At 35.3% G+C, this 12,649-nt stretch overlaps 1 protein-coding gene across 5 annotated transcripts in view; it reads left to right on the forward strand.

Annotated features, from left to right (window-relative positions):
• The window catches only part of LOC106135255 (RNA-binding protein Pasilla), a 59,992-nt gene that overhangs the window by 12,804 nt on the left and 34,539 nt on the right, over window positions 1–12,649 (forward strand). For 4 of the 5 annotated variants that reach the window (XM_013335498.2, XM_013335502.2, XM_013335500.2 and 1 more), the window contains one exon: window positions 8,022–8,168. In XM_013335498.2, the coding sequence (XP_013190952.1) occupies window positions 8,022–8,168 (147 nt within the window). Of the gene's footprint in view, window positions 1–7,474; window positions 7,558–8,021; window positions 8,169–12,649 lie in introns of all 5 variants that reach the window. The other variant, XM_013335503.2, reaches the window with a different exon arrangement.

Raw genomic sequence — 12,649 nt, forward strand, 5'->3', positions numbered from 1 at the left:
ACTTTCTGTATATTACTTTAGTGTACAACTTGTGTCGAGTTGAAATACGCTAGTTATTCCGCGCGTGATAGTTTTACGATACGAACGTCGTAAATGTTGATGAAATTATGAGTCGAGAATGAGATTTTTACCATCAATTTCGACCCCGATCCAGTCCAAGCCAGCAACGCGGAGGCGGAGTGCGCCGCATTTAGAACTACGACCATTCACATGAAATCGGGACAATTATGATTCGTTTGACTTTTATTATTGCTGTGTTCAGACTGCGAGGACATAACAGAAAACTCTAAGCTTCGAAGTGTTTAATGAAATTGCCGTAAAGTTAATCGAAACATCTTTCACAAATCTATCGTAATTTTTTTAGACAAAGGGTAGTAATATGGCGAGGGTTTTGAGCCGGATCAGCCTAAATCGCGCTCTTAAAGAGGTCGCATGAAAAGAGTTGATGATGCTAAGCTGTGCGAAGTGCATCTTTTTAGCTTGAGCCACTCAAGCTCGTCTTATGCTGCGTCGGCTATATGAAACAAGCGGCAATTTAAAAACTGCCCATTTGACCACCAATGAAGTTTGAAGCCTATTTCTTATTTAAACTTTTCACGATGATGATAACGTAAAAAACACATAAAATGAAAGCTCGTTGAAAATGAATTAAAGATATAATTAATTAAAGAAATGCATAAAAATACAGAACCTACACTAATTATCAAAAATAACAATATGTAACCTATTCAAGAAATATATTCAATTAGCAGAATTTGCAGTACATTTGATCACAAGGACGATTGACTAGTCATGAAGTGTAAGATTTATGTTAGTTCAAAAATTTATCACAGAAACATGCAGGTTCTGCCATTATTTTAAGCCAAAGACACTAATTCTAATAAACATGCTCCAAACTTAATAACTGGCGACAGTTGTTGCTTTTGATAAACATTAGCTTTGCGCTCTTATGCAAACTTGTATTTTATGTGTTTGCAATGCTAGTTTGGCAACTAATTTGGCGTTGAATGCGACATTAAATTTTAAACTAAGTTATAAAATATGCGATAGCGGGTATTAGACAAATTCCCTACAACTCATAGTCATGGGATAATTCCAAATCATAAATTCAAATTCAAATCTCTTTATTGCGGAAACACAGGTAGTAAAGATGATACAAAACAGTTCGTGTCACTGTGATCTGTCTTCACAAGACGTACAATAAACTCATTTTCAATAATATTGAGCAAAATATCAATCCTTTAAAAGCATGGTAGTTTCCTGTTACGTAATTTTGCAGCACCAGGCTTTCTGTAAAAATCTCCGTTCGCTCCACTTCTGTCCGTCAGCGGAGCCGGTTCCGTCCCCGCTTATTACACATCCACGCCGCCTTGACAGACATTGTTTCCTGCCAGGAACCCACCCCCGGCGCTCCGCCCCCGTCCTACTTCGCATTCATCGCAATCTGTATTTAACTATTGTTCTACTAGGCTTTCAGACGCCAAATTATGCATTTCCCCCGGGCTCGGTCTAATTGATCATGAATCACAACTGCGAATAATGTGTTGTGTCAGATATAGGTGGTGCATTAATGTAGCCAGTGATATTAAATACTAATGAGACTAATGAAGTCAATCAGTATAATGAAATCTACAATGATATATTAGAGCTTACAGAATATGAATTATGAAAATTGTTATGAAAACTTATGTGCAAAATGAAGAATTTGAACGTTTGCATAAAATTCGCGGCGAAAATTCTTCTGTACGCATAAAATATATTTTTAAAGATCATGAAAAGAAATTTATTTTTAAAATATGACAAGATTAACCTAAAAGGATTATTCTATTAAGATATTTTAAGACTTTAGAAAAAATAAGTTTCAGTTTCTCGCCAATTTAATTAAAGTGAAAGCTTGGAAACTTCTAACTGATTCTAAAGAAGCTTTGAGGCTAAAGATATTGTAAACTTGTACTTATTTTTATTGCTAGCCCTATTTAAAGTATTTCTATACATAAGGGAATAAGATCATGATTGGATCGTAGTGAATTGCTTAACAGGATCACGTTTCTATGAAATAGCTGATGGATCTGGAAAATATCTTTTCCTTCTATTGCATTTACTTCACACTGTTTCTTTCAATATTCCGAAAGGAATGAGAGTCCTTATAAGGAAGGAAGTGTTTGAGAGAATTTCCGAGGTGCCGATAAACAGGTTCTCGGATGTACTTTCGATCACAATAAGTATTGCGTTACGAAGCGATCTGACGAGATCGCTACGACAAGTAAGTATACCACATTTATGGAGACTACGGAAAAGTAACTCAAATTTATACTCACTTTCTGTACCTACATCATGTCTTGTCCGAACATTATCAAAATATTTACATTAAAAACCCGAGGGATGTGTGGCTACATCTTCACGTCACAAGTCACAACAGTCAATCACGCGACGCTAGCAGCCAATAACAACGAAGAGTCTAAATCACGCAAGCAAAGATTTCACGGATTAGAGAATATAAACAACTTTCGACACAACATCGTCACGCGGTTCCCCAGGCATCCCACCTAGCCTGGTGAAAGATCTTCCCTTTGTGGCAGTCGAGCCCAAACTATGTATGTAACGCGCTTTTTTACTCGTACATCAGGGAATAATTTATGAAGTACTTTTGTTTGTTGTTAAATTACTCTGATCTGAAGAATCTGAACGATCCGAAGCACTTTCCTATAGCTTATGATAAACATGAGAGAGATAAATTAAGCTGATGTTCACCAAACCTTGTCTAATCAGTAGTAATTACCATTTCAAAACCTCTGTTGGAACTCACACATCTTCACACCTTTCCTTCTTCTATAAAGCGGTATTTCTGTATATTTGATATTTTTTGTAGTAATACTATCGTATGAATTTCGTCATGGGCATTTTTAGATGGCCGTCGACGCGATAACCCCGACTGAGATTGGATCACGCGTGATTTATGACACTTTAATAGCAATTTTTACGTTATTTGCAAAGAAAAACTAGGAAAGCTTGTGGTTGATAGTACGAGTAACATTTCCCGAAGGTGGGACAATGTTTCGTGGGACATTGTAAGAAATTAATATTCTTGTAGCAATAATTATATAATGAATAAGGAAAAGGCTGTTTGCGTTTCCATCGCCACCATTAAGTGAGGTCATGCTGTAGTGATTGGTGTCTATGGAAGATAATTCTAATCAATTTTTACCATGGCAAAGAAAAAGTTTGACAACAATTTCCTCTGCGAAAACATTCAAGTTAGATAAGCCAAGTGAGTTATCTCGATTTCATTTGTTAAAAGGGTTTAATTTGTCCGCTTATCTCCAGAACTCATTTGCCGGCTTGGGAACAAGTTAATGATCGTAATATCTTTTTTTATTCTGGTATTTCAGAAGCCAGCTTGATAGCTCTGCGTCTATTGGTACGGTGGTCTTGTGCTCAGTCATGGTGGGCGTGGCTTATTTCTGTCGGGTTACCAAACCCGATTTAATTTAATTTGAAATGTCCAATAATAATAATAAACTAACCGCCTTCGCCTTCGGAAGACACTGGTCGCCACGACACAGGGAATCCTAGTGTGACGGTCAGTGCAACTGTTGTAGAAAACTCTGTATTTTTTGTACTGAATAAAACATTTTTCATTTTCATTTCATTTTCAAATTTTTATGTGTAAAATTGTTTTTATAGCGTACTAGCGACCCGCCCCGGCTTCGCACGGGTGCAAAATTCGGAAAAAATTATACATAAAATCCTTCCTCTTGAATCACTCTAAAAACAATAGCGGTTTAAGTAGTATTTAGGAGTGCGATTAAACTTGTATACCTAAAGGTTAGTGCGAAAAACAAACTGAAAATGCAAATTATGGACAGACCAAATGTACCACAACTAGAGGCACATGTTCAACGATACTAGTGTGGTAGTAATCACGTGGCCTGTTTAAAATGTTTGTATTTAACCAGTTTCATAACCAGTTCGTTTTCTTCAATGAAATCAAGATCAATAATGCTTTGATCCGTACCACCCACGCCAGCCACTGTGGTGAATTCTTCAGGTGTAATTGAAGTGATTGTTAATGCTGAGAAAATTAAAAACATTTTTTTAGAGAGTAGTTTAGTACGTGACCTTTCAATATGTTGGCTCTGTTTACCCTACAAGGGATACAGACGTAATTGTATGTATGTTGTTTAGAAACTTAGTAAATCAGGCTTTTAAATAATAGATTAACATTGTGAAGATGTGACTGTAAATTGGGAGTTTCATGAACCATAATTTTATTGATCGCCTTATGATAATAATAAATAATAAATTTTATTTATTCCAAAAATAAGTATTAAAAATCACTTTAGTTGATTGGAGCCTTCGTTTCAGCTTTACGCCTGTGACAAAGAACCTAATATTTTACTTGGAACCAACATTTTGCCACAAAGAACTTAATACGAAAATTTTACCAAGTCATACTGCTATCAAAGTATCTATCGACCGTCTTACGGTATAATACAGTATCGGCTTTTATATTTTTAGAAATTTCGTGTAGTTAGTTACCTCCCTCGTGTCGTGTTGCTCGGCCGAGTAAAAATCACTTTGATTGATCAAGGTCTCGAGCTTATTCTTACGTATTGATACATCATTATCGTCAAGTAATAGGAGATGGCAAATTATCGCTATATTTACAAAAATAAATATTATAGGATTAGAAAGAATGGTTACAACGACCAGTAAGTTAATACTGGCGTTATTGCTTTATATGTGTGAGCCTCGTTTATATTATTTGAAAATATATGTGGACAAAAAGAGGTAGGAAGCGAATTTGCCATTTTTCGTTGCGCATTTTTTAAAATCAAAGCTCTAGGTTCTAGATTGTTCTTAAATCAGGTATCAGGACTGTCAGGTCAGTGTTCTTCCTTGTGTAGTTTTTACCAAACATTGGTAACAGCTTAGTAAAAAATAATGAAACAGTGTTTACGGTAAATCTTGGGTTTTTAGATGCCTAGACTAGCTGATTCTAAGTAAAGACCGGTTTATCGAACATGTTTTCCCTCTTGATGTTAAAGCTATTGTACTAGCTATAAAATGTCCAGTATACTTTATAATGATTTGTTAGAATTAATATTTTTCAAGCCAAACGAATTCAAATCTAATCTTTTAACAAGATTTTGTAAACTTTACGCTGTAACAAGATATTAATAAAAATTCACGACAACTCGTCTGAGTGGAGGATACCGCGTCGAAAAAACTTGGAGAGATTTGGTAAAGATTTTGTTGACTCTACAAACTTTGGACATTAATTTGCAACATGATGCTGAAAGTTTGTCGAAATTAATCTGAAGCGAAAAATGTGTCATGTTCCTGAATTTAATTAGAATATTCATTACCAGAGTCATGTTTTATTTAGTTCAAATGGTAACTCGGTGTCTCACAAAAAGATTTCGCTTTCAAATGAACATTATGAGAAGCTAAGTCTTATATGATTAGCTATGTAGGTAGTTAGTGCAAAGCGGATTATGATCCACTCACTGATTAAACGCTAAGGTGTTTTATAATTATGAAAGTGCAGATTCATGAGTATAGTAGACAGCAAATAAGGTTTTAATAGAACCTTGTTGCGTTTACGTTCTGCAGACACTCTTATACTTTCTTTATCAATGCCATCTACGACTTTTTACATAGTTCTATTCTTCTTTCTAAGAAACCAATTTTCTAACCGATTCCAAAACATGATTGAAAATATTTATTTTAGCAGAATTCGAAAAATAAATTTTTGAAACTGTGGCTTTGAATGGCTGCAGGTGAATTCGTATCTGCAAATGAGGTCAAATGAGCCGCGGCCCTCGGTTACCAGTGGGATGCATCTCAATTGAATCGTTATTGAATGTGGGCGGCGGTGTACTAGTTTCTTTATGCTGTCCACTGTCTAGTCTATTCTCTTGTTAATGTAAAGTTTTATCTTCATGTTCTAATGAACACACCCGTGTTTTGCGAGAGGGTTTCCTGTTTACTTTTTGCTTTTACTTTTTACTATGTAGTCCGTATTGAGATTTTCACGATTTAATGCCACACATACACATAAGCCTTAGTTCAGATGAATTTATTGCTAGATGATCCAGATGTTACAAAGACAAAGATAAGTCCAAGTGACGCCTCGCAAATTTCCACGGTGTTTACAGAAATTTATGGCACAAAATGATCTCGTTTTTTTTATTTCCCGAAGCCTTTGGTTGCGGTCAAATGTTTTCAATGAAAATTATTTTCATGTTATGATCACATCGTTTCTATCTTTTGAATAATGTACAGGTATACTAGTGTTATTTTATCATTGGAATGAGAATAACTTGCTGCAATCATGCTATGATTATTATGATGCACCCACGTGTGCTTTTATTGGCAACGATCACTCTGATTTTGATCCAAAAGAATTATAAAACTGAAATATATTTTATATTTGATGAAGTTTTGATATTTCTTTCACCTGAAAACCTTAATTTTGTTCTCTCTCTATTATTCCTTGTGGGTCTTTCTGTTGCTACATCTTGCCCTTTTTCCCGTCCTCTCATCTAGTAAAGCAATGAAAGAATTATCATCTTGCGCTTAAATGACGATAAAATTAAAATTGATATCGTGAAATTAGCAATGGATTGTCACAAATACGCGTGTATAGTAATTGTCTTGCGTCGTGACAGATTTTATTAATACAACGTTGGCAAACACTTAAATGTTGGCATAATCGTATTTGTTACATATTTTACCTCGAATCGTTTAAACATTTGTATCGAATGTTTGTTAAACATAGCCATTAAGACTGACATCAGCACGTCCTTGACGGAGCGGTTACATAAAATATGCGATTCACACTAACTTACTAAACAAAAACTAGTGATCGAACATGGCGCTTCAAACCTATGTTATTATACATAGTTACCAACAGAGAAAATATTTTGTGTTAATAAATAAATACTAAATAGACAACCGTCACTAGACATGATATATGGGGTCGTGAATTACAATATATTTGTTGTAGACTGTAGCTAAAATGCACTAAAGTTTCTCTCAAAAAGAATATGCCAAAAGTGGGAATAAGAAGCTTAAAAATTTGCAAAATGTCCGCCATTCTCAGCGCCAGCTCTATCAGTCAGGCTTTATTATTCCTTTGTTCACTGGGTTTGTAAATACACCAACTGTGTTTTGGCTGCCGTTCCAACTAGGTTTTTTTAAGCTAGAAAAATCGATTCTTACAATGGAACATTAGTGGCGGTTTATTCTAGCTGACCTTGATTCGTTACTTTATATAGGATTTCATTCATTGTCATTATTTTGCGAACATTTCTTCTTTCATGCTCTAAACTGCATATACCTTCTGTGTTAGTTGTTAATATTCCACTTGGTACGGATTTTTCTTACATTATCTTTTGTTTCCTTCAAATGTTTTCAACTATTAATAATGGCAGATTACAGTAAACTGATTTATTATCTATTTTGATAGCTTGGCAGTGATGTGGATAGATGATTGCTCATACTTTATGCGACGCTTGTAGCTCCTGATAAACCAACAAAATATTATAGTAGGTATGTGTTTTATATAGCCTTTGTTTTAAACTTCATAAAAAATCTTTAAGGTTCTCATATTTAATAAACTTCAATTGTGAACTGGCCTGAAAATTTCGTGAAGGTTTTGTTGGTACCTCATATAAAAATAGTCACACGATGAGACACGAAACAGTAATAATCCCATTTGAATTCACATTTTGTGATTATTGAATTAACATTATGCTGTCATTCTAAAAAAATGTTTATCTTTTGAAGGACTTTAAAATCGCTGTATTCATATCTAAACATGTCTAAACATTCATTCAAGTATGATCACGAGAAAGATCACCTTTGAAAGAAATCTCAGCTTTTGTAATTTTGCACAAGATTCTCATTTAAGTATTTATTTATATATTAACATTCAAGAAATCAGATCGTGCACCAGTATCTAATACAGCACTGTTCATGTCATTACCATCGCTGACTCATTGCTTTCCTCGCAGCCGTGGAGCCGACGTACCACTTCAAGGTTCTGGTACCTTCCATGGTGGCGGGAGCCATCATCGGTAAAGGAGGCGAGACCATCGCTCAGCTGCAAAAAGAAACCGGAGCGAGGGTCAAGATGTCCAAATCACATGATTTCTATCCAGGTAAGTTCAGTTTCAGTTTAAAATTGCAAATGTCTTAAGTCAAATTGAGGCGTCTTTAGTAACGTTTCATTCGTTCTTATTTATGTCTAGCTCAATGTTTACAAAATATAGGTCAATTCCAAAATCATTCCAAATTGAATCACTTACAACCAAAATTAATGAAATAAAAAACCCAATTAAATAGATTGTAAAGTGATTGTTTATACAATCATGTCTAGATTCGTGGCCGATTAGGCAATCGTTTATATTATTATATTCATAACTGAATAATTCGAAAACAGGTTTGGTAATGACATAAACTCCAACTATGATCATAAAATTGTTACCGCTGTATGAAAAATTATTTCTCCTTGAATAGCTGTTTATCGACTGCTAAAATTTATGTAGATACATCATCATAGTTTTTCTGAAGGGATCGTTTACCAATAGCAAATTTTTAGTAAAATTTGGTCAAGACAATGGATATTGAAATGTATTCAGTTTATTATATGCGACATGGATGTCAATTAAGTCTATGCTCTGTTGAAGATATCCCAAAAAACAATGGTGTAAATCATGGAGTTAATATACTTTGAACATGTTCAGCCTATAGGCCGTTTAGTTAATAGGGTCGAGCTGGATTACCGCCGGGCTCATGCCATAAAGCTGATATCGCTCAAGTTCCGATTATCCGGATCTAGGGCGGTTTCGAATACCGGATGTTAATAGGAAACTACTATGGAATATGTATGTTGTGTTGTCTTTCTTGATGGATCGCATTTAATATCCCATGACTAATATTAATGTACTGTAAAATTTTACAAAGGTATTTAAATTTTACGCTATGATGTATTGATAAATTAAGTGGACGCTCGTTCAAAACGCTATTATAACCTTTCAATTTACTCAATATATTTGAAAAGTACATTTTATTTCTCATTTTCAGCAATATACAAAGATATTTCTCCTTTTATATGATTGTTGTCTATTAAAACAAAGGCTTTCCACATTTTTCTGCCCTTTCATCCGAAGTTGTATCAAAATGTTTCAACATCCGAAATGTAATTAAAACTTGCGTAATTCTGTAAACGAGCCGCTCTTGTTGTTGATTCATTTGTCCAACAAACGACTGGTATTGCGACTCCAATTAAACTAGGCATGATTTATGACAGATGCAGACTGATATGCATACGAGGTGAGTCTCAGGCTACGCAACCTTGATACATTGTTAACGCCAACTATAAAATGGTGCTTGAATCGTTAAAGGCGTGTCAAGGTTTGTCATGAGAAGAGATCTCAATCAAAGCGAGTCGGATAATAAATCTGAAATATTGCATTGCATCATCATCATCGTTGTCGGACTTAAATCCTTTCCCTTCTTCAGAACATTTTCAATCTGAGTGGTAACATCTTCATCATAACATCTTCGTCTTTATCGTCACTTACCATCAGGTGAGATGGAAGACAAATGCCTTATACAACATTGATAAAAAAAGAAGAGGCTTTACGAAGTAAATAGTTTCATTAGTTACTTTACAAAAGAGTTATAATATTCGTTTTGGCATCCCCGAAAGGGAATTTTAATCAAGCGGAACGCACCCGATCCGATAATAAAGGCGGGATTTAACGTAAAATGTTGTTGCGTAAAACTCTTCGTTGCGGGCGAGTTAATAAAATGAGGGTAGAGGCGGCAGAAATCATTGTTCGATACAAATTTCATTGCTTCCCAAATATTTTGTTTAAAATGTATAATGCTTGTCGAGTAAATTGAGACTTAATTATTGTTGTTTACTATTTTACACATCATACATGTTTGCATTTAATTTCATGGTTAAAATTGTGTTTCAACCATCGAAATTACTAGCAATAGGGATGCGGTACAGTGCAGTAAATCGTTAAGCAAGACCAACGTCACGTACCACAATAATCTTTTACCGAGACAAGAAGTTATCGTTAAGATCTGCAGTACTCAAATTATGTGCTGTGATGAAACGATGACGAGTGTCGACGCAATTCAACAATTTGAGAACAAAAAATAGCTGTGACACCGCACGGTACATCAATTGAAATTAATTGCGCCGTCCGGGATATAATTCTTGTGCCAAAATAAGAATGCCGTACAAAAATGAGGGCGCTTATAGTTTGGACTGTTGAAATAGTTTGACCGTTTGACGTCATTATTATTTCTGTTGTCAAAATATTACCCGTTTTTCCACAAGTGCGAAGATAAATCAATAGTAATGCCGCAGAAAATTGTAAAGTAAAAGGTGGGACGATGTGTTCTAGCTTGTAGGTACCGAGTGGAAATAGGTTTAACCGTGACCTGGATAGTAAATAGATGAAAGGTCCGATCATTTGTAACAATTTTTCAGGCAATAAGCAGAAGCCAAGGCTAAAATTAAATTGATATTTTCTATCGATTTAATCAGTTTGTGACACTACTGCAGTAGTAATAAAGACTTGATGAATTTAATTTTAACTAATTGGTATTATGTCAACAGTAGTTCGCGATTAATGTTATATTAATACATTGCTCTTGATTGAGCAAATTTCACTGAAATCCCATCTAAAGCTAATAAGGCAAGAAATGTGTTTATATTAATACACGAAATTGATTTCCCTAATGTATTCGAGTCGATGTGATTACATCACGTCGAGCCGCTCGATCACCAGTGGTCCTTGAACTAATGCCATGTTTCACACTAATCTTCAGAGGCCGGGCCCAAATGGCAAATATGACAGGACCACCAAAATGCGACCTGTCACGTAAACGCAGTAAACAAGTTGCGGTATAGCCGGGATCAAAACAATTATCGTGCTCTCCCTTTGCAATATGACGTGCGCAAACATATGTACATTCGGATCACGTTTTATTCAGAAGTGGAAACTAATGGAGATGGATCCTTTCCTGATGGTAGATATTTCGCGTAGGACGTTACAGAAAATAGTTGCAACGCTTCATATTTGGAAATACCAGTATGATGTAAGCGGCTAGAAAATTATGCTAGAGTTGACATCTGATATCGTCCAAATACTTTGTCGTTACTTACTGTGTGGGAAATAGGTCAGGTCAAAGTTAGGTCAGCCAGAAACTCGGGTGGCGTAAGGATGTCGCCGCAGTACCTGGGATTCGGCTTGGCAGCCGCCGCCCTCCATAAATGGAGCACTCGTATCCTAGGTCGGAAACGAGTTGTCAGTAATGAGAGGTTGTAATGATTGCCCTGGGGAACCCTCGAGCGGCAACAAATTGCGCGTAAAGGGACGCCTCGCTTCCAGCCTCACTTGAATTGTCGGGAATGAACGTTTAAACGAAAACTATATGGATTCTGCAAATACTATGCGCAGTTAGCCGTAAAGTTATTAGTTTGAATTACGTCTGTTTCGTATGTTTTGCGTTTTGAGGTAATTAAAGTTGTTTACATTAGAATGATTCCAATTCTCAAATGTGGTAAGATAGCAAAAAGGGGTCCCATAGTTTATTTTCTCTCAAACAGATCTATTTAATTTACATAATATTTCAAGTGGAGTGTCCACTAATCTGCAAATTTTAAACTTGCATTTTCTACTCTAATTTTATACGTAGCCAACATTCCATCGTCATATCTTAACATATAGCTTTCTCAAAAAGCTTCAAGAACATCTTCAGGCGTGTGCTCAACTCGACTAGCAATTTTCTCAACTACTGTTTGCAGCTATTACGCTATGAAAACAATGCACAGCACATACAGATTTTCATAATCATAAACATTGAATAAGAACTAATTAAACCGGAAAAAAGTGCGTCGAATAACACATAAACGTATTTTCTTTTGTAGTTTAGCATTCACAGCTACTATTTTAAATATAAACAAACAGTGTTGAGTTATACATAATTTGGAAATCCTTTTTAAAATCTGCTATACATCACATAGAACAATAATTTCCGTGAAGATACAATTTGTTATTAAATCCATTTCCCTTTCACAAAAAGGGTTGCCGGCAGAACTAGTGCTTATGATTAATGTACCTCTATTGTTGTAAAAGAGATGGCTATTTATCGTAATATTGTAATCCGGTGGGAAATATGAATTATGAACAAGTGCAATATAGGCATGTTTACGGCTCGAGAACCTCTAGAAGTGTCAGAGTAGGTACTGGAATGATGTCACCTCAACGAAAATAAAAGTGAATACATTTGAATAAGTAGACATTGCTTTGGCTGTGGGACGAATGCGGGTGGCACTTACGGTATACATACTCGATGTTTTTGACAAAGAAGCAAAATGTTGGGACATGTTTGTTGACAAAAGTAAGGTGAAGTCTCTTATGCAAGCTGGATTTTTTTTACGCGATTTTTACGGATTTTAATTGACGAGCTGACAATTTAATTTTGATTAAATGTAAAAGATAATTGCAGAGGAAACCTTAATTTAGAAGTTTGGAATCGAGATATTATAAGAATGTATTGTGAAAATATTATCGAGGTCTGCAAGAACGACCTTAAATAAATATGTATTATCTCT

The sequence above is a fragment of the Amyelois transitella genome, chromosome 18 (assembly GCF_032362555.1).
Source record: "Amyelois transitella isolate CPQ chromosome 18, ilAmyTran1.1, whole genome shotgun sequence".
Taxonomy (NCBI): Eukaryota; Metazoa; Arthropoda; class Insecta; order Lepidoptera; family Pyralidae; genus Amyelois; species Amyelois transitella.